The sequence below is a fragment of the Chroicocephalus ridibundus genome, chromosome 13 (assembly GCF_963924245.1).
Source record: "Chroicocephalus ridibundus chromosome 13, bChrRid1.1, whole genome shotgun sequence".
NCBI lineage: Eukaryota > Metazoa > Chordata > Aves > Charadriiformes > Laridae > Chroicocephalus > Chroicocephalus ridibundus.
The window spans coordinates 11,993,948-12,016,623 of record NC_086296.1 but is presented as its reverse complement, the minus strand read 5'-3'; the positions used below and the strand labels follow the sequence as shown (position 1 = coordinate 12,016,623).

The following is a 22,676-nucleotide window of genomic DNA, read 5'->3' as shown; positions in this document are numbered from 1 at the left end:
ACTGAGGAGTTGAAGGGTGAGGATTCAAAGGCTCCATTTTGATGACCTTTAGAAACTGGCTTGAAAGATTAAAACAAGGAAAATACTGCAGCTAAACAAGGACCAACCAGCACCAGCCCTCTTGAAAGAGCTACGACCAATAGGTACCTACAGTCTCTATGGCAGACTGAAGATCTGGCTTTATCATTATCGTACCAGGTCCCATCTTCAAGGCTGTTTGAAGACTAAACAGTTCTCTCGTTTGATAGCAAGAGTCACACACACAAGGAATCAGACCTTTGTTATACAGACAGCAAGATGTGGGCTTTTTACTTTGACACTTTAGCTACGCTGAGTGCACAGTACATGACAGAAGAATGTGAGAGGGAGACCTAGAGCAGATGAGCAGCAAGAAAAGGCAAAGCAACTTTATCCTGTTCACTCACGCTTAGGATATGCAACTTTAATCTTAAAGTCCCACACATACAATGGAGAAAGATCCAAACCATAGGCACAACTAAAGCTCAACTGTTACCAGCTACTCTTATGTACAGCTGTATAGATTCAAAAAGGCTATTCTATGTGTATATATACAAAAGATTGTTTATACACAAGTCTGTACACAAGGGTCTATACATTTAGTTTTCTGCAGGAGGAATCCATAGCTGCTACCTCTACACTAGAGAATATCAGCACTTCATTCACATATCTTACAAAAACAAAAAATAGACACTTCCAGGATTAAACTGGCTTTGTCTTGCATCTAAATTTCTTCAGGCTTCACTATTCAAGCCATAATGGATCCTTTAGTCTTGATGCAGACATGAGACCAGGACAGGTGCCATGTGCTTTAGTCTCTCAAAAAGAAATTTTGCACAGAGTGCTAAAAATAAAAGCCCCAAAAAACAAACAGAGGTGAAGTCCTGACTATGGACATTTTTATCCAGTCTAAACAAGCACAAGTGTCCCACCCAGTGGTCACTGTTCACTGCCGGTATTCCAGTTCATCTACACTGATGACTTTGGATGGCATGGAAGGGAGAGGCTGCTGCAAGACATCCGAACCAAACCACTTTGCAAGGCCAATGGGAGAGCCACTTCTCTGGCTAGGGCGATGGTCAAGCTGTGTGTGCCCATGAGATAATCCAGTCCGAGACAGCACATTCTGAGGGGTTGTCTGTGCACCAGCGGGTGATCCCTGTGCTCCACTGCCTGTGAAATGTAAAGCTATTAGAGGTGGAGCAGTATGTTCACCCAACACCGAGATTTGCCCAGAGCAATCACCTGACGAGGCTTTGCGAGCCAACTATGGCTTTTTACTCATTCCATTAGCCCTGGGAAATCCAGGCCCCACATGTTTATTCTCCTGTTAGTACTCCCGTAAGCTGTCTGACATTGCCAGTTCTGGACACAGTACCGTGCAGGTTTTAACTGGAAGACCAGCATCAAATTGCATTTTGAGATAGGTGGGTGGCCTCTCCCACCCAGCGAGGAAGGAAAGACCACACACATGCTGCAAAAGGCAGATCTGTCAACAGCAACATGTATCTTGAAACCGAATCTTTCACTTGGACTTTCTTTTGTAGTGTAGTGATAGAACAAGGGGTAATGGTTTTAAACTGGAAGAGGGCAGATTCAGGAAAAATTCTTCCCTGTGAGGGTGGTGAGCCCCTGGCCCAGGTTGCCCAGAGAAGCTGTGGCTGCCCCATCCCTGGAGGTGTCCAAGGCCAGGCTGGACGGGGCTTGGAGCAACCTGGGCTGGTGGGAGGTGTCCCTGCCCAGGGCAGGGGGGTGGCACTGGATGGTCTTTAAGGTCCCTTCCAACTCTAACCATTCTATGATTCTTCTGGCATAAGAGCCTGCAGTGGCCAAAACCACTCTGATACCTACACAAGATTAGTGATTATGAAGATCTAAACTACCAAAATAGTTTCCTGTTAGCCCAGTATACTGACACAGGCCAACAAGTATAGTACTTGGAGCAGACTAGGCAGTGTTACAAAGCTCACAATCCTGTTTTAATTTCTAGCCTACCTGATCGCTGTAGTTGCTGTTGCATCATCGCTAGCTGCAAAGGTGTCCCAGAGCGTGGATTTAAGATGTGATGGCTGGCTGTTGGTAGTGGGTAAAAAGGTTGGCCAAGGATGGGAGCAGATATTCCCTGCAGGTGAGACAGGTCCACTCCAGGAGGAAGCATACCTGTTGAACAAGAGTGAGGAAACAGCTTCTTACCTAATAAGCATAAGGAACTTAAAGCAAAACAAACATTTGTATATTTAGATGGGTAGGAATTTATTGCCTGGTTTTAAAGGTAAGTTTTGATGTAGCAAACATTACCAGTAACGAGTATCAATCTGTGCTGTTCCTAACACAGTCTTACAGAGAACATGCATTAACTTACAGGAAAAAAGCATGGATTACCTGCTTGCAGTAGGGGAAGATGTTGCGGATGAACCCCCTGTGCCAGCATTCTCTGGACCAGTCCTGGATGCAGTTGATGAGCAGGTCGTACAATTGGTACATGGGGAACAAGGGGTACTTGATGAACAGGACGAAGAAAAGGGCCTCCTGGTACTGGGGAGGCCATTGTAGGAGTCTTTCTACCAGTTGATTTAGGCCTGTAGTCTTGCTCTTTGGTGCAACGATTTGCTTGGGTAAGAGGTGTGGAACATGCAGAGCGTTGCAGTGCAGGTAATTTGGTACCTAAGGTGGGCAAAGTTTCTTGATCTGCATTCTCCACAGAACTAGACAGTAGGTTATCTGTAGCTAGAATTGAATACAACTATTATAGTCCACAGCTAGAGATTGCATCTAATGAAAAATAACTGGATTTGACAGCTAGATTCCAGGACTAGCTGAACTGTAGTCATATGTATTTAATAGTAAGCATCTGTCTTTTCTGGATGCTTTTGGCCAAATTATTTCAAAACAGTAACAAGAGGGAATATGTTCCACAGAAATCCCTTGACAGTAAGTTTAAAGTTAGGTCAGAATGAGCAGTAACTCCACCTTTAGTTCTTATTTTTCCTTTTTCTTAGAAATTTTGAACTGGCAGCATAGATGAGTCAGTCCTAAAGGAGACAGGAGGTACAAGGGATCCTCCCTAGACAAGATTATAATTGGGAGTTGGAGTTGTGCCAGAAATGTAGACTGAAGTGGTTTTCCAGTTTAGATGTGTCTGGGGGTTAGCAGCAGCCTTCCATGTCTCCCATCTGCTTAGCAAGATTTGGAACACTAAAGCACCTCACAAAGCTACTTCCACAAACCATCTAGATCAGTTAGAGAAGGCCTAAAATATCTTAAGAGTCATCTGCTACTAGTTGAGGTAGCAGCAATAGTTGGAAGTGCTAAAAGGAAAAAAAGTCAACTGTATAGTAGGAACTACAAGCTACTTCTGTAGTTACCAGTACTGAAATACAATGTCATGGCAATTAGGCACATTAGCCTTACTGGGTCAGGCATGTGTTACTGAGCATTTCCTTTTACTATCTACTTACATCAGAGTTAGGGTGACAAAATGCTTCCTTGAAGCTGCTACATTTAAAGACCTTAATTGGTCTCAGCTTTGATTGTTCAGTTAAGATGTCTCAAGAGGGCTATAAATTGCTTGTATCCAATTACTGGTGTAGAGCAATATGGAAGCATTATTGTTAATACGCTTGTTCATCAAGACCAGTTGCAAAGAAACAGTTTTGATCCAGGCCTCAGTGTCACTATTGCTCACAAACTGACAGAGGATAAGGAAAAATGTATTTAAACCCAGTGTTGCTGGAAGACTGTACCTGGACATGTATCCCCTCCATAGCTCTAACCCTTCCTCCCATTATAGGCTCATTTCTGCACCCTCCTCATCACCACGAATCAGGAATGTCTAAAGTTAGCCTGGCATATTATGTGCTGAAGCTCTTTGATTCTATTGCATGTCTCTTGTGTGAGTTATTTTAAAGCCATTACAATACCTTCATTTGGCCTCTGATTTTCATCTTTACCATCGCTGACTTTCATTTTCCCAGAAACTGTCTCCTCTTTGCTTTTTTCTTTGCTCTCATACATCTTGCGAATCACCGAGGTAGGTGTAAAGGAAGGAGACAGCTGCAGAGAACATAGTAAGAAGCAACACCTTACTCAGGGCTGATTATCTAGGCCACACTATCTTAATTGTGGGTGGACACCAATTCTAGCACATCCTTTCCGTTTAAAGCTCTTTTGAATTTGCCTCATTTCATAGCTTTATTCTATAGTTCAGGCACTTCTCTTTAGCTTTTGCAGAAGTCCAATACCTTTGTTAAAACGAACAGATGTTCTCGAAGTTAAATGTATCTTAACAGGCGTGAAACAAAACAGATGATCTGTATTTTAAATTACAGGTGTTTCCTCTTTGCTATTGGTTCAGAACAGCAGCTCAACAGGAGTTTCCACGGAGCCGCCTTATGTGTATTAATTCAGGGCTGACAGATCTGCAGAAAACTATTGCCTCATTTGTATTTTTCTCCCACTCAAAGTTGCACAGCATCTGTGGAAACCGCTCGTTTGGTATACAAACAAAAGTACTTGTTTGATTTAGCAGCTGATAGCCTGCATTAGCCCTCAGCTGCAAGTATGTACTTGACTGATTAATTGGAAAATTTAGATCAAAGCAACATTCTACATAGTGCTGAAGGCAGTGAGGCAACAGCCTGGCTTTGAGATTTTTATTTTTTTTTCTCTCCAAAGTGATCCTGAAGCTCCTAGGTAACATTTTCAACTCCTAGACACTTAGGACGGTCAATTCATACCTAAAGACCAGTGTTCTCTGAAGTGGCTAATGGCTTTCAGCACTTGTCTTCTGAGAACTTAAGAACCAAAATACAAGGGCCTGAGTCTTCACACTTATCCTCCTTTGGTTTCAGAAGACCAGGTCAAGATATTAATGGTGCTTCTTCAGTTTTAGATAAGACAGTGATCAGAAAAGGGTGTTTTCCAAAGCAAAGACATTCATTTAAGTATGAAGTGCAATTCATTCTCATGTCACATGGCCACTGATACAACATGACTATGATTAACTCCTCTATGGCCTCCCTTTTTGCCATTGATTACAATTGCTATAATCTAGTTACAGCAGACACTTTTATAGCTTCTCCTACAATCATTATACATTAGGTACTGACCATGCTGGTAATGGATGCTGTTGGAGCTGGAGAAGATGCGTTCCCTCTGTGTCCTGGTGCAGGCGATTTAGTCACTCGCTGCTGCCTGTTAACAGACAGCGAGTTAGTAAGACGCAGCTCTTGGCACAGAACAGATGGCAGGACTGCCAAAAATACAAGCTTGAGTCACTAGTACCAGTATCTAGTGAAATACTCACATTAAAGATCAGTTGACAGTGTACCCCTTAAATTTTGCAGTCAGATACTCACCTGTTTCTGTAGCCATCTCTGCTTTTGTCCATCTGTGGTTTACCAAAGCCATGCTGATAGAAGTTTGCAGCCTGTAGGGCTAAGTCATGTGGTAATGCTAGTCCCTCTAACGCAGCTTGCTGTATTTCCAAGGGACTCATCTGAAGTAGAGTCATATAAGAGAGACACAAATCAAAGCCTGTATTTGGTTGGGGTTTTTTAAGATACTGAAGATTTACCGCTATAGCTATAGTTTTCACAAAGCATCTGCCCTCCAACAACCATCTGTTTTTTGACAGGCAATAGAAATTTCAAAAAATCTTGTACTTGAGGTACTTTAAGATGGGTCCAATTGCAATGAGACTGTACTAAATTAGACTTTGCGTCCTCACACTCAGAGTGAACTTGATTAACATCTGAATGTAGCAGATAGGTATGTGTTTCCACAAGTTACTTCTAGACCACACAACATAAAAAGATGAATATACATTAAGCAAAAGGCATTTAATCTAACCTGTGCAGCAACTGGACTCATGGGCTTCCTTACACCTGGAAATGGATCACCAAGCAATTGCTGAGAACCTTGTCCAAAACCTAAAGAACATTCAACAGTTGTATTTAGAAGGACTAGCAGTTTCTTTCAATATATACAATATACACCCCTAAGCTAAACAATTCTACATGGAATTAAGGATTCCTTGTGAAGGCTTTCAGCTCATCGCTTAAGTCTACACAGAGCTGTGTCTCTTCCTTGTCACCAGGCTGCAGAGCTGCAGGGAGGCTACTGGTAGTTTTTGCTATACAAACAGCCCAGTCGCCCCTGAAAATTGTCTTCATATACAGTAACTGAGCACATTACTCCACACCAGAATAAATTTGTGAGGTCTAGCGATTCATCTCACACGTCTACATTTTCTGGAGATGAATTTAACATTAGAGACTAGTAAGTAAAAACGCATCTTGCACTCAAGAGGCAGACACTGACCTAGTTGCCCACCAACTGTCAGGAAGTTTTTAATCATTCTGTAAAGCACCCTTTAAAACAAACTCAAGTAATAAAACCGAAAAATCTAATTTGCAACCAGTCTCACCAATGGGTGAAGATATTCTATGGCGCAGGTAATCTGCAGAAGCAGCTCGAGTTGGAAACACAGGTGGAATAGGGGGAGAAGGTGCTCTTTGTGTCAGCAAAGAGGCTGCAGGTTCCAAACCACCTATCAGGCCACTTAAGACATTTGATGAAGCAGGTCTGGTGATGGGTGGACCAAGAAGTTCCTAAGAATAAGTAATGAAAAAGTGTTCAGAATCTGATCTATACAAACAAGCTCATTTTACTACACTACAGGCTACACTATTTATAGCAAGTTAGAGAGACAAGATGGGCTTGTGCAACTAGATATATCAATTCTGGATTGCCCTTAGAATTAGGCACTTCGCCACACTTCTCATTTTCAAGTTGTAATCATGGGAAATAGCATGAGAAGACAAATTCCTAAGTAAACTGAATTAGTGACTAGTTCTCTTTCCTCTATAGGGAGTCATGTCTGACTACAGATCTCTTAATTCCCTTAAATGTCATATTTTCAAATACTTTGGTTTTACTTAAAAGGAGGATGCCCATTTTGCCCACATCCCCCACCCAGAAGTACCTGCAGAATATTCTTTGATAGAGGCTGGCCTGGCATCTCTGGAGGTGACATTAAGTGGCTCTCAAGACTCTGCTAAGAAAAGGAATACATTATAAATTAGACATAGATACAACACGCATCAGACTCATTAAGAGACAAGCCACATCTGTCTCAGTGACAGAAATAGTTTCACCTGTTCTGTTAGAACCATAGTTTATGCATCAGCCAAATAAAATTCCAGCAAAGTTAAGGGCTGAGCCATCTCACAGATCTTCCCTTGCTAAGAAAACATCTAGTGATAGATTGCATACAGGTAGTGTAGTGTGCCTTAATCAAGTTTAAGATATATGAATTTATATAATTGTGTAAACTGGAGATGAAACGTTGGGCCAAGTGGTCAACAGACTATGCACAAACTGAAAAGTGTTTGTATATTAGAGAAATTATTTAAGATATTCTTCTATGCATCAAAATTACATGTCAATGTAAAGGGACAGCCAGAAATGAAAATTTCAATTTAAGTGTGAAATCAGTCTGCAAATTCTTTACAGGGCAAATTTACATTCTTCACTATCTTTTAGTGAAGTGGGATGAGGCTGAAAGTCCTTGGGTATAGTCTGGCAGGAAAACCAGATGCTTTAGACTTAGAAGTCTTTTATGGTGCCCGAAGTAGTTACTGATGTCTTCTGGGTCGAGCGTACTACTTAGGCAGTTAGTGGCAGGATGAAATTTCATACTACAATGTCTTCTGGTCTATAGCTTAGTATCATCTGTTGTTTAATATTAATCTTCCATCTAACAAGTATTCGGTTTAGTTTTATCGTGGTACAAATAATTTTAAAATCCAGGTTTAAAAATATTAGCTTGTGTGCTGACATACCTCTATTAAACAAAAGTCACTAAAGCAAGGCATCTAAGCTTCAGGTGTCCGCTGTACCCACACTACAAGCATTTTAACAGAGTTGCCTTTTAATAGCAGCACTAAGGCAACCATTAAACTAACCCTAACAAGTCTTCCATAAAGAGTGGACTGATGATGTCTATTATATAGACACAGTACCTCTTCTACAGATGTATTTGTTTTTATTAAATAAGGTTCAGACAGGATGAGTTCAAGTGTAGGAGAATCTTAGACACTAATCAAAATGTCCTCTATAGTAGAAGATTCAGCCTTTTCATCATGCAGAATCTTTTTTGGGGGTATTTATAGTCTTCAAGTCCAGATATTAATCAATCAGACTCGATATTCACATAGGCCCTCTTTCAAGGTGGCAATTGTTAGACTTCTCATAGTATCAGTTCTGGGTCCTTCAGAAACTCAACATGAAATCAAGCCTGTGAACTCTGAACTGAAAAAAGCCCCATTTCATTACTTTGCTTAGGGAAAAGTGACCTCCCTTACTTTCCCCTCCAGACAACAATATTCTATATGTAAGCCTATATTTAATATCACACTGCTGTATCCAGTCATGGCCGCATGATAACATGGCATGTTATCAAAAGGATCACGTAAGGGGTTTCCAGTTTATAACCCACGTCTTAGCACAGTTCAGAAGAGCCAGGTCTCTGCTACTTACATTGACTTTGGGCTGTGAAGGGAGAGTCCCACTTGCCTTCATACTGCTGACTAGTTTGTTAAATGCAGTCATATCTCCATCTTTCTTGAGCTGTCTGGAGCCAGTGACATTCAATGCTTCCTCCATTTGCTCAGCCATAAACGGAGTAGCAATTTTCCCCTCCTGATCCACTTTCAGGCCTTTTAGCCCAGCTTCGACTTCTTCCACTGAAAGTACAACTCCTGAATGTGCTGAGAAAAAACAGAGAAATAGTGGTAAACTATGGCGCTCTGTTTACAAGCAAGTTAATAATTCTTGTGAAGGTGTTGAATACAAGTTGTTTGAAAACAAGGAACAGCCAAAAGCTTATCTTCTGATATTCATACTAGCTGTCAAACCATGTTCGAGCTGTGTTTAGACTGATATTTTAATATCCAAATTAGGAGTATTGCCATGCGTAAATACAGGCATGTAAGGCATGAAACCTGTTAAAGTTTCAGCTGTTAAGTTCTCACTAGCTTTCCTTTATCCTGCAAGACATGTTACACTGAGTTTGTTCTCTTTCAATTAGGAAAGTTACATTTATCTTATACTCCAGGAGACCAGATGGTCTTAATGCCACAGTGTAAGCAGTGTCAAATTGTCTGAAGCTATCTAAGTAGAGAAAATACATACCTGGAAAACTTAGATACTTTGGAAACTCAGTTACACACTTAGTTTGGTGTGCATAAAGCTTGAAGTAGATTTTTTGCTCAGAAATTAAAGACACTACAGAAAGATTTCACTGGCATAACCAGAATAAGGTACAAGTGTTATTAAGCAGTACTTTTTTCCTCTGTATGCATGTATAAATATCCATCAGTGCCCAACATCAAGGCTAGATGTGCTTTACAGACCAGCTAAAACACACCACGAGGTATGACACCTTAAGAGAAAAGGAAGAAGAGACAGGAGCATGCCATGGGTTGCTGTAGCGGATGTTGGCCCAGAGAAATAAGATTTACTGGAAATTTGGGCAAGAAGGTGGAGAAAAGAAACAATGATGCAGACATGCAGTATGGAACATGAAGAAGAATATGATGTTGGTGGAGAGGAATTGACCTGAAGGCTCCACAACACTTGCAGAATTGTACAGCATTTTATGGGAATACAGAACCCACATCAGGTACTTCTGAGTGAATGGAAGCTTCCTCACAATTTCTTGTTCCTTCATCCTTCGTTTGTGAGGATCAAGGTTTAAAAGCTTTTAGTAGGAAAGTCAGACTAAGCAGAACACAGAAAAGACTTGTAGTTCTATTTAAGCCAATTTTAGAAAAAGTTCTCCACATGTTAGCTGATACTTCCCGCTCCCAGTCTGGATGCTTAAGACTATTTGCAGTGCTTGGATGCTTTCCTCCCTAGCTGCTTCACGCAAGTCACAGGATAGCATTACTTTTTGTTCAGTCCAGTTTACATGGCAATACATGCTGCTTGCCAAAGAGAAACCAATTTGTAATGAGACCTTGAGACTTCAAAGAACACATGCATTTCGTACCCTCCATGCACGCTACGGGCCCAAACATGCAAATCCCTAACTTGGAGGTTCACATTAAGTTAAGTCAGCCCTGAACTCTGTTTAGAACAGCTGATGCTAGCAAAAGCCAATTCCAACAGAGTAAGTTCCCTGGAATCCTGTGATTCTAGCCAAGACAAACTTGTTCCTATGTTTTAGCTCTATGTTAATTATTTAATTAATGCACTGAACAGTAAGCACAGACCACTGTGCTTCAAGTGCCAACAACAGCCTCGAGAAGTTCAAGCGTACAGTATGCACTTGGAAAAAACTGACATCCTCAAGCCACTGTTCATCTTTTTAGATGCTGATACTTAATGGATCAATGCGATCCATTACAGATGCTTGCAAGAATGACTTACATTAAGTTTTTAGTAAAGGCAGAGTTTAAATGCCACAGTTTCAGAGCTGACATTACCAGTCTCCAGTATGGAAAACTTATGTAAATGACAGACAAAGGTGGAAACTCTGATCAAGACTTGCATCATATTAACTTATGATTATTACTGGCCAGTGAAGCAGTCTGATAGAGTCCTGATGTCATCCTGTGATTAGGATGAAAAGAATCAGCGATGATATTTATACAACTGAGATCTGTTGAGTATTGGGTTTTCTATAGTGTAAGTAAACCTATAATACTTCCTACTCCTGGACTTAGCAGTTGAGGCTTCCAGAATACCAAGCCTCTTGCCTTGAGATACTGCATCACAAGAACTCAACAATATCTGAAGAGGCACTTACTGCTCTCTCTAAGCTTTTCCTTGTTGGCAGAAAGACTTGAGAGAAGAGGTTTTAAGTCCACTTTGGCTTTCTGTAGCATTTCTAGGATGTCCACTTTGTTTTCAGAGTGGTCTTCCAATGGAATGGGAGCAAAGTAGTTTCCAGAGTTCTGGCCAGGGGAGAGAATGGCTTGCTCTAGACCTGAAACAGCAAAACCAGGAGCACTGCGACATCAGTTTACCAACCCAATGTCTCAAGATGACCATACACTGGTAACCAACTTCAATATGTCACTGAAAAGTTACGACTCACACCCCTTGCCCAAGATCAGCTGGAAAGTTATCAGAACCATGACATGAACACTTATAAAATAAGAACTTACAGCTGCTTACTCTAAGAGCTTCCAAAAGAATGTGAAGTGCTTAAACTGCGGGAGAATTCACTATCCTAAAGCTTTATCTGCCATGTTCTTATTGAAGAAGTAGGAAGGAACATGGAAGGAGGCTATCTGACCCTGCATTGTCCTGTAGCCTTCTTACCTGCTAGCCTCTCCAGTTCCTCATGTGGTGTAGATCTCAAGCTGCTTGACCGACTTCCAGAACGACTGGGATTAGAAAACCACCTGCTGAACCTGCTGGCAGACACTGAGCCTTCCCCCAGCACATCTTCTATCATCTAGATTTTGGGGAAAAAAAAAAGATCATCTTAACAGAAGACAGATCAGTAACATCTTTGAGAAATTTACTGGGCAATCAAGATTCCAAGATTCTTCTGCTACAGACAACTATATGCTGTTCCTAGAGTTCAGAAGCTTTGAACAGCTTTTTTTTCTTCCAATATGACAGCATTTGTGTAGTCAGTTAGCATAACCCAAACATCTTTTATTTATACCAAATATTTGTTCAGAGTAAAACCATAACTGAAACAGCATAATCAGAGCACCCAAAGTCCATTAACTATGCCATTTTAAAGTGGATGTACCAAAAAAAAAAAAAGAGAAGCATTTGCCACAAGAATTAAACCAAATTGTAACTAGCAATTTTGACAGCCAGACAGCTCAAGGCTGGTCCCTATCACTGTACAGAGAGAGTACTCTGATCTGTTGTGTTTTCTGCAATCATGATTCAATTTAGTTACAGCACTGGCCAAGGACAGTGCCTGGAATGAAGTGCAGGGACTACTCCCTGACTTTTGAGCATCCCACAAGAGCTGGGGAGAGGGACAGTAGCTAAGGGCTACTTGCTTGCGCTTCACATGCTGACCCGTTCTGGGACTAAGAAGAGGGTTGCATTCTTTAAGCCAACCCCTGCACCATCAGCAGGGTACTGTCAGCTAGCACCTTCTCCCTCCAGACAGAACTGAGGTCACTGCGCAGTATGTCATAGACTTATTCTGTCAGAAGTCACTACAGTTTATAGCAACTGTTTACTTCTTTGCTAATCACTACGATGCACTGTTTTTGAAATGCTTACAAAATTTAACTCAAACTAAAGCTCTTCTATCTTGCAAGACAGCATCCAGTTAAAAGCCTGGTCAATAGGCACAGATACCGCTTCCCCACGCAGCACATTCACTTTTAGACAAAATAAGAACAGTTCCATCCTGCCAGAAAAGCTATTTTATCTGAAACAAAGAGCACTCAACACTATTTATAACAGCAAAACCAAGATAGTATTGATCCACTTGGTTCTGAATGTTTCAATCTAACATGTCAGAAGAATTAAGACAGTCATATAAGGAAATATACAAGTCTACTATAACACTTGTCACAGACTTATCACCCATACAAAGAAAAAATATTACAATATGCTCTGGCTAGTCTGAAACTCACTTTAGTGGGCAGATATTTTAATCTGTCACAAAAGTTTCATCAGCAGATATTTCATAACTTGCTAATTCCCTGCTTTTAAAGGGTGTCACCATCTTGCAGATACGCTGCGAATCAGATTGTCAAGTCTGAAGACACATCATTTACCTCTTCTACAGGGAGAACAAACTCTCCACTATGTATTTGTCGAATTACTGCCACCATATGATAAGCCTTTTTTAATGCAAGCAGATTTTCCACATTAAAGGTTAGGTCAGGATTCTATTTTTTAAACCCTAATGTTTCTAAACTGTATATCAGGTCTGTTCTTTTGCTGTCAGAATATGTTTCTTTTTAAAAAAAAACATTTACCTTTTCACAGCACTAAGCCTCAAATTCTATCTACTAATCAGTTCTACCATCTAGAATAGTCAAGAATAGCTTTTCTTCCTACTGATGGAGGTCAGAATAGAAACATCAGCAGTTTACGCATTAGGCCTGTGCTTAGTCAGTACTTGCTGGACCTGCTCACCCCTTCTTGTTGTGCAGGGGAAAAAGCACGCTAAGATACAGACCAGTAATAGCTTTCAGAACAAAAACATTGAGCACCAACCACCCACTATTACCTCTAGAGATCAGATGTTCAAGAACTGTACACTACCAACAGAAGTATCAGAATCCCCATCAAATCACAGCTGGAGGTAAGAATCCATTATTGAAAGAAACACGGCACAAGTGTCAGTCTTTTTTCTCACAGCCTTGTTACTAGCTCCTAAGTTACAGTAGCACCCCACGTATGACTTGGGCTACACAGAGTATCTCCTAGTCACATCAATAACATTGTTTAAGCATGCTTTTAACTGAATTAGTAGGCTATGTTTGTTTTTCCAACTCAGTAGTAGTGAAAAAATGAATTAACCACCATACAGAGGTTTAAGTAATAAAGATTCAAACCCTCTCGGACATATATCCTTTCAGTCCCATTACTGGTATTAGTAACAACGCAACTATATATTCATCAGACATCTCCAGGCTTACTGCCTTCCAGGAAGCTTCCATAAAATAACAATTTGCTGTGATTCCCACACTTAGCTGCAAAATGTTGTTTTTTTCAGCTATACTAAATTTTTTTTTTTTTTTTTTTTTTTTTTTTACAGTCAATCTTCTCTGGGCACTTCTGTAATACTTCCAAAGATCTATTAAAGATGCTGATTTTGAGTGTTCAGTAGTGATCAAAAGAAAGGAAAAATAATCAGCAAGTTTGCCTCATATGCTTTACCTGGAGATGGAACCAGTCCCAGGGATAACACTTTAGAATTAACATCCTAACGCTCCAAAGGTAAATCTCTGCAAATGCATCTAAGAATTGCATACTGTATAAAGCAACTTGCCCAAAGCAAGAAGTTTTAGCTTTCACTGAATGCAGCAGCAGCAAAAATGCTTCTCATTAATACAACCGGTATTAAAAAAAAAAAAAAAAAACAAACACAAAACCAAACACCTCACCGAAGCCAGGCCAGGAACACTTTTATCCAAGTTAAAGAACTCATTGAAGTCAAACTCTCCTGGAGCTGGTTCTTGTAAGACTGCTTCCCTAGGAACTTCTTGGTCTGCTGGAGTTTCATTGGCAAGGACAGTTTGCACTTCATCCTCTTCTGCCACTCCACCATTGCATTCTATCCCTTAAAAAGAAAACAGAGTGATCGCTGAGTCATTGAACTGGGCTGTTTCCTGTAGGAACAGTGCCTAACCATCAATGCATTTGCCTAGGAATTAGCAGCACAGGACCAAAGCAATCTAGCCATCCATGTGATATTTCATCAGTTATATTGTGCTGGGTACAGTCTGCTGCGAGAGAAACTAGGACCCACTAGAACTCTAGCACAGAGCTTCTAGTCTGTAATTAAGACTATCTGCCTCACGGAAAATAAGAATTGCCATCGAATCATGCATAAACAACTGCCTCCTGATCAATCCAGGAAGTACCCAGAACAGGTCAGATGTGTCACTATAAGCAGAGCTGTTACAGTAAGTTAACAGCTGTTGCTGCTTTTTCCATCAAGAATGCTTTGGCAGCTCCTGCTTTTTTCCTAGATGCCCTAGAGAACAGAAAATAAAGCTAGTACTTGACATAAGTTTTCTTAATATTGTCAAGATATGAAAAACATTGCTCCTACTCCTCCATCAGGAGCAAAGTTATGTGTCATGTCAAAGACTTACCAAGCTTGCATAGGTGCTGCAAAAAATCTGTGATGACTACAAACCTCATATGCTTGAAACTGTACTACACTTCAGTTAAATGAATACACAACTAAACCTGAACTCTTCAGGTTTATGCTGTCCACCTGCAGAATTTCTAGTATTAAGAAGGCATTTTCTCTCTGGCCCCAGAGAAGTTTATACTACAGCTTTTGCAGTGGTAATAACAGTAAACTTGAAGTCCAATGACTGTAGACAAATTCAGTCTCCAAATTCAGCTTGAAGCTGTATTACTGCCACCTCTATGTCCAAATCAGTGTTCCTAATGCTTGTATTACTACAAGGAAAAAAAGTATTTCAATTACCTTAGAGCATTAGCTTACCTAAAACCAAGCCTTTAGCAACCAGCAGGATATAGAAGTGGACAAAACCCTTTTAATAACCTACAAATTACCAATATCATCCAACATCCATACAAGTTTTTTTTTTTTTTTCCAGCCTCTCAGTCCTGCCTTTCTTTTGGAAAAATAGTATTTTACCACTTAAAGGTATTTGCAGAGTCTGAAATATCAGCCATGGGCTTTACATCTTGTGCTTCAGGATTAGCAAAAGCTATGCAAGTTTAAGACTAAAGACTGATAAACTGCACTATTCTTTACAGTTGCCTGGATCTAGAACAAGCACCTACATATCCAGCAATATGCCATATTAGAAGACAAGGAAAGTTTGTCAAATTTGCCATTACCTTCTTTTAGTGAGGCTGTACGTCGTCGTGTACGTTTTCTCCCTTTGTGATCTTCCTCCAAAATTTTATCATCAAAGCCTGTAAGCTCAATGGTTTCAGACTGACTTGTAGGACCAGCAGAGAACCACTCAGGTTCCTCCTCAGTGTAAGAGTCATTCCTTCTTCGCTCCCCAAAGACACGTTTGCTGTCACCAAATTCCCTCTGAAGTGGAATATTAAAAATGTTAACCATTAAATGCTGTTTCATAAGATTCCCCCCTGACTTCCAAGGGAAACTACAGTCTTTTCACACCAGTTACAGATTAGGGTTTTTTCTTTTTAAGCTTTAAATGCAAGCTCAGCATGGCTCAGTAAGCTTTTACATTTTAAAAACTTCACAGTTTAATTTCTGCCTTATTACACTGAAGGCTATTGGTCTGCAAGTGCCTGTATGAACTCAGTTTTGTATCCTGAGAGGTAGGCTAGCAGTTCCTCTTTTTTTTTTTAAATGCCTGAAAGCATGGAAAGCTTCCATCTGCTGAGGTTAAAGACTACACTTGCTGACAACTGCTAGGTCAAGAATTATGAACAAACTATTAGACTTTTGAATACCTTGCTATTAAGTCTACCACAGGAGAGGTTTCTAAGATACACAGTATTAGATGTATCCTAGTCCATCTGTCAGAAGGACTGAAAACTTATGAAGTTTTTGAAGCATCAAGTACTTGCCCTTTAAACCATAAAGGTGCTTCTGAGAAGAAATAGCCTACTTGCATAGAACACTCAACTGCTGTATGCAGTTAACATGCCCTGCTGCTTTTAGTGCAAAGCATCCAAAACCTGATCTAATACGCAATCAGAAAAAGAACAAACCCTGAAGCGTTTGTCTTTGTAGTCCCTCTCACGATCTCGGTCTCTTGCATCTCTGGAATCACGTATGTCTTTTTCACCACCCCGGTGGTCTTTATCAAAGTTACGAGAAGAGATAATTCTTCCACTTCCAATCCTACGGCCACCAATAACACGGACACCATCATTCTCCTTTTCTAACGGGCTCCCTGCTCGACGTGAGCTAACAGCTGCAGTTACATGACAGCCACCTCCAAAGCTTCGCCTTTGTGGACTTAAGACTACATCCAAGTCATCTTCTTTCACTCGCTCTCTTGGATCTGCAAATCAAGGATCACAAAAAAAGCATTGAATTTAATATATTAGTAAATATGAGCTAATTATTTGTATAATAGTCTTCTGTTCCACAGCCTTGCAGTTATCCCAGAGCTTTTTGAAGGAAAACACTCACAATTTATTTTTGCAAAGCTAATCTAGCTGAGAGCACAGGAAATGCAGAGGAAAAAAATGAAATTCACGGTTGGATATTGAGGAATCATTGCTGTCTCCTAGGAAGTACCTGCTTTCCCACAACAGACCTTCTAAGTACTAAGTCTTGAATTGCAGGGAAATTGTCCCCCTGCACTTGCAGTATTGCCTATGTATTTACTATTATAGAACAAGAACAATAGGATGTAACAACTGACTGCTATCTAAGTTTGTCCTTAGATAAGTTACCAGAATACCAGACACTAGACTATAGTGGGAGCAACCAAGATTTCCTTGACACTTATTTTATGCAAACAATTTTCAGAGACTTTGTTTAGTCTCATTTGCGTCATCCCAAAGGAAAGGTTTTGCCAACACCCTCTGTTCAGTTTTGCGTCTTGTGCTACAAGGATGCACTTACCTACTATCCTACGCATAAGAGAAGTCCGATCTGAATCCAAATCTTTTTTAAAGCTTTCCACTGGTGAAGTTCTTCCTGAACTCGGATATAAAGATGCATGCCACTTCTCTGGATCCCAGACACCATCACTATGAAAATAAAATTGCAGGTTAGTTTACTACTTGTAGTCTAATAAACAATTCATAGTACTACTGCTGAAAACCTAGAATTCACTGACTAGCAACCTGTACAAGTGAAACATCTCCCATACCCAACTTTTAAATCTTTGCCTTATTTCACTTCATTACCTCATATGTGGTATTCTCCATTCCTTCTATAAGAGTAAGGAAGTATACGCAGCATCAGATTATAAAAGGGACAAATATGGACACATTGTCCCACTAGTTATTGGTGAAGTTTTCCTGGTACACTGAAAAAAGCTCAAGTAGCTCAAATGTCACTGTTCTCAGGCATTCAGAAGATTTTTACCTCAATCTCACGCTTATTGGACAATAAATTACTCTCAATATTAAAGATACTGCTGTTTAGCAAGTGTACAAACACAAGCCGAGAACTCTCAACTTCATTGTTAAATGATGTACGCTACACTGTCAACTTGGGGAGAATAATCCATCAAGCAAATCAGCCTGTTGCAACCTGACCTAGTCAGTCTGTGCTATACAGCCATTGATCATCTTGATAGTTTTTCCTGCACGAGACCTGTGTTGTGTGAAGTTATTTCGTGCTGGATCTCACATTATCATCTTTGTTCTAAGCACAACATCCCCAGCTAGAGTACTAAGCCTTTCCTGGTAGATTAGTACTTCTGAAAACACTGTCATACACTAAACTCTGGAGCACTTATATCTTGCATCAACATAAATGCACTTTGTAGCGAATAATTTTTTTAATTTAAACTTTTATTTTAAAAGAAATATATATAGGTCTTGTATAATCAAGAAAATACCTGTCATATTTTTCAGAAAGACAAGAAGGTCTTTGCTTAGAGTAGGGACGCTCTTTAATATCCAGCAGTTCCTCCTAGAAAAAGGAAGAAGTTAGTTCTCACCTAGACAAGATTCGAGTGACCCAAAATATCTATTCCAGACTGCCCGTTCAATTTAATGTTTTAATTTGACAATCCAAGTTTCCCAATACGTTTTTTCATTTCCTGTGAAATACTGCAGTGAGAAGTTGACATTGGACAGCAAGTTTATTTTTCAGTTCTTCTACCAGTGGCCACGGAGCAAACACTTATCTGAAGCACTAAGCCTTACTAGGTCAGGTTCAGTCCTCATTAACACTTGAAAGGCTGTTCATATCATACACATTTACCTATTCACTTCCCTGGACAGTTCAACTTATAAGCAAGACAGGCATCATTGATACTAGAGCTAGTAAGTTCTCAATATAGAATCCAAATTGCTACGTTTAGTGCTATATAAGATTCAGCAGGTTAAAAAAGCATTACCACAGTACCAGTTACTAATGTAGATCTGGACATTCCAGACAAGCTTGCCATTTCTGACCACCACCAATTCCAAGACATCTAATGTACATTATACAGTTATCCACCCAACACCAAATCAATGCTGAATGATTACTTCTGTTTTCCCACTTTCTACCAGCTTTCAAACACAGTGTTTAGTTTACTGTTGCACATCCCTGTGCAGTTAGTCATTTGAGACAGACTAGTAATAAATCTAGTCTCACTGCAGTTTGCTGCATTTAAGAAGCATTATTAATGGTGTGATCAACAGCACTTTGAATCATCATTAACCTGTCTGCAGATAAGATGCACATTTCTAATTAAACTTAATCATTCTCCCTAGATTACCTGTCTTCAATCTGCCTCACTCCCAACTGTACTGAACTGATTCAGAACTGTGCAAAAATCAGCAGGAAGGATAAAGAAATCCTAACAGCAGACACCACACATCAACCAAACTGAAGACAGAAGTCTCTTTACCTTTCCCTCTCCCAAGAATACAATAGCTTCTAGAGCTTTTACATCATTATCCCCATGTGATTAAAATCAGTTCATTAGCTATGTCAGCTTGATACTTGAAAGTTTCCAGATGACAGCTTGGTAGCCAGACAAAACCTTAATATGCACACACACATACATACATATCCAAGCATCAAAAAGAGTTCCATTAAAGGGAGGGAGACTGGCCTCTCTGCCCACAGCTTCCCAAAATAAACCTTGATCTATGAGAAACATCAGTGCTGTAACACTATCATGGCCTGATGCAGATATCACAAGTATTAACAGCACTGTCCATCACCAGACTTGAAATTGACTATTTTGTTGGCCACAAGAGGGAGTCCATAGACTCTCAATCAGATCCTATTGCAATTCTTCCATTGAAGTGAGGAAAATTTGAATTGTTCCTTGGCTTTCACTCATTAGCTGTGCACCCTTGGAGCAACTGCTTCCAACAAACTAGAAAAGACACAGCTTAGACTACATAACACTCTCATAAGAGAGGACATTAACACTGGCACTTCCAGAGTATGTTTTGGGGTGTTTTTTTGGTTGTTGTTTTTTTTTTTTCTTTTTTAATTCACACATTGGTACTTGCATGGGGGAAAAGTGTGTTTAGCTGTTATTAAATAGTTTCATTCAAATAGTTTAGAAGGATTCACAGTATGAGCCAATTATTTTCCTACTCATAGGACATGAATATAAACTGTTAAAAGGAAACTACTCCCCTGTCCAAATCAGCAGCACATGTCCTGAAACAGTGTTCCTCCCATCCCTAATTAGTAGGAAATTGGATCATGTGAAAATGGCTTACAATATTGATTACATTAGCACCTTAAAACAACTATATTTCAGATGCTGCTTCTAAAAAACACAACAAACATATAATGCAAGATATTTTAACACAGATTGATTTCTGGTGTTTCTTGAATTTACACTTCTTGGGAAACAACAGATAAACAAGACTAGATGCTCTCTGGCACTAGTTCTGCAACATTATCCTGATCAGAAAACATAGGTACTGAATTAAGAAAACTGAAGCTACAAATGCACCAGCTTCAGTGTCCAGCTACCCCCAGCACTAGCTGAATACTGCCCCAAAGAGCAAGCAGAATTTGAGGCTGCATCCAGTTACTATTCTTGAGAGGAGCTGGGTGAGACTGAGCAAGTTGAGATACTGCTTTTCCCGCAGTGAAAGTTTAGAGGCAGCTCCTCTCCTTCACTTTATAGTTAATTGAATAACAAGGTCTGAACAATAGTATACTTTGCATCTTAGAAGGTTAAGTGTACATCTTTCCTAAAAAGACAGAGATAGTTAGAAAGCCGTACTACTCCCATGTAAGTTTTGACAATTATGAAGTACTCAGTTTATTGTTGATGTCTAGTGGAAACAAGCTAGCCCTACTATCTCAACAGAACAGAGACACAATGATAATATTTTTTTTCTTTTAAAAAATAACCTACTCAGAAGCTAACAGTTCAGAATTCCTCAAGTAAGATAACAGAGTCAACAACAGCACATTGTCTCACTCTGTTCCACACTTCAGGCCATTTGTTGCAAAGTATCTTAATAGATTTCCACAAAGTAATGACCACCTGTTCCCACAGCTTTCAGTAATGGGAAAATCAGCCACCACTAAAGACTTTTTCTAAAAGCACATTTCAGGAGTGACACCAAAACCCCAAACAAGCTTTGAACCTTAAACCCCACAATATATCAAACTCACTTAGTATTGAAAGAATCTTTATTTGCAAGTTATTCAGTTAGTGTTCTTCCACTCATGCATATATTTAGGTATCACAGCTAAACAAAAGCACCTGTGTTAAAGTTTTAACACCAAGCATTGGTTGGATTCAAAAGTGCTAAGGGTTCCAGCACCCAAATATGAGCAATTCTATATTTACGAAAGGCATCTTAGTAAACACATTAAGATCCTGATAAGATCTTGTGTGCTGCACGTTCCAAGGAAGTGGCATCTACTATAAGGAAACATTTTGGTCAACTTCTTAAAGGAGCAATACCGAAATTAGAACTAGAACTATGAAGTGCGAGTGCTTGAGAAAGCTGGTAGAACAACATACTTCAGTCTACCATAATCTCTCCATCATATGCTGTGAGGCGCTCAGATATTGAAATAATGTGGTGGGAATGAAGGGTATATCAGGGACAGGACTGCTCAGCTACATCACATTTAACAAGTTGCTCACTGTGCAGCCCCTTGCCAATCCTAATCCAGGCGAAGGCTTTCCAGCCTTCACCTCACTGCTTCCCTCTGACAGAGGCCTCCAGTTCCCGCGACCAACACCTCCACGCACAACTTTTACAGGAAAGTGGGGAGAGCGCTAACCTTTGTGTAACGATGTGGGTATTTTGTAGGAATCCTGTTCAACTCCAGGAAAGCATCACCGTTTTCAGTTTCTGTTACGCCTCCTCTTTTATCCATGGCTACCTCAAAGCCTTTGACCACGGACCTAATTAAAACAAAGCCAAGCCGTCAGATTTTAAGAAGTGGATTTATAGCGGGTGTGTTCTCCTTCCAGCCTAGGGAGTATTTAGCGCTGGGACACAGCGGGGAAGAGACGCGTTCCCCAACGCCGCCTTTTTTCCAGCGCGCCCCGCTCCAGCCAGACGGCCCCGGCTGAGGGTCGGTCCCCCGCCCCTTAGCACAAAGGCCCCCCCGGACATGGCCGGATGAACAGCCGGCGACCCTCAGGGCCGCGGGATGAGGGGGGAGCGGGGCCGCTGGGACAGCCCCCCCGCGGCGCCGGGCGCGGACGGCCGCCACTCAGGGGGGCGGCGGGGGCCCCGTCCCAAAGCACCGTCGGGGCAGGTGACTCAGCGGATCCTCACCTGAGCCGGCCCCCCCCCCGGCCCCCCCAGCCCCGCGTACTCACCGCGCCGGCGGCGGGTCTCCTGACGGCGCTCCGCTCCGCTGAAGGCCTTACCGCCGCCCGCGGCGCTTCCTGCTCCCGGCCACCGGCTCCGCTCAGCCCCCCCCCTCCCCCGCTGCCGGTGCCCCGCACCGCACTCCCCCTCCCTCCCTTTCCCGCCGCGCCACACGCGCACCGGGCCGGCGCCGTCCCCCGCCCGCCTCCGGCCCCCTCCGCGCTCGGCTGGCGCGCCCGCTCTCCGATCCTGCCCGACTCTGTCTCTCCTCAGCCGCCGTAACCGGGGCCTTCCGCCACCCGCCCCGCACCCATTTAATGGCCCGCGCGCAGGCGCGGCGGCGCGCGCCGGGGCTCTCCGCGCGGCGCCTGACTGGAAAAGGCGGGAGGCGGCGGCGGGGCCGCGCTTCCCCCCCGTCACCCTGTCGTCGTGTCCCCTCCGCGGGCTGACCCGCCGAGCCTCGTCGTGTCACCTTTGCCAGGGCCGTGGTGGGTGAGGAGAGAGCCCCCAGGGCCCGCAGGCAGTCTCGGCGGGCAGCCCTGCGG

General features: G+C 41.5%; 1 protein-coding gene across 5 annotated transcripts; it reads right to left on the bottom strand.

Annotated features, from left to right (window-relative positions):
- Positions 1–427: 427 nt before the first annotated feature.
- EIF4ENIF1 (eukaryotic translation initiation factor 4E nuclear import factor 1) lies at positions 428–22,438 on the bottom strand. Of its 5 annotated transcripts, none has more exons than XM_063351151.1 (19): positions 22,312–22,438; positions 21,593–21,716; positions 18,225–18,298; positions 17,279–17,406; positions 16,414–16,709; positions 15,562–15,763; positions 14,124–14,299; positions 11,350–11,485; positions 10,832–11,011; positions 8,560–8,789; positions 7,004–7,075; positions 6,446–6,629; positions 5,869–5,948; positions 5,376–5,515; positions 5,127–5,211; positions 3,939–4,071; positions 2,401–2,745; positions 2,014–2,178; positions 428–1,191 (listed from the first exon to the last, which is right to left on the bottom strand). In XM_063351151.1, the coding sequence occupies exons 2-19, from the start codon at positions 21,686–21,688 to the stop codon at positions 965–967; spliced, it is 2,949 nt and encodes a 982-aa protein (XP_063207221.1). In that variant the 5' UTR covers positions 21,689–21,716; positions 22,312–22,438; the 3' UTR covers positions 428–964. The 5 variants fall into 5 exon arrangements, with proteins under 5 accessions (XP_063207221.1, XP_063207220.1, XP_063207223.1 ...); XM_063351150.1 differs by lacking the exon at positions 22,312–22,438 and adding an exon at positions 22,140–22,263; XM_063351153.1 differs by lacking the exon at positions 22,312–22,438 and adding an exon at positions 22,140–22,263 and having other exon boundaries at positions 2,401–2,682.
- Between the last annotated feature and the right edge of the window lie 238 nt (positions 22,439–22,676).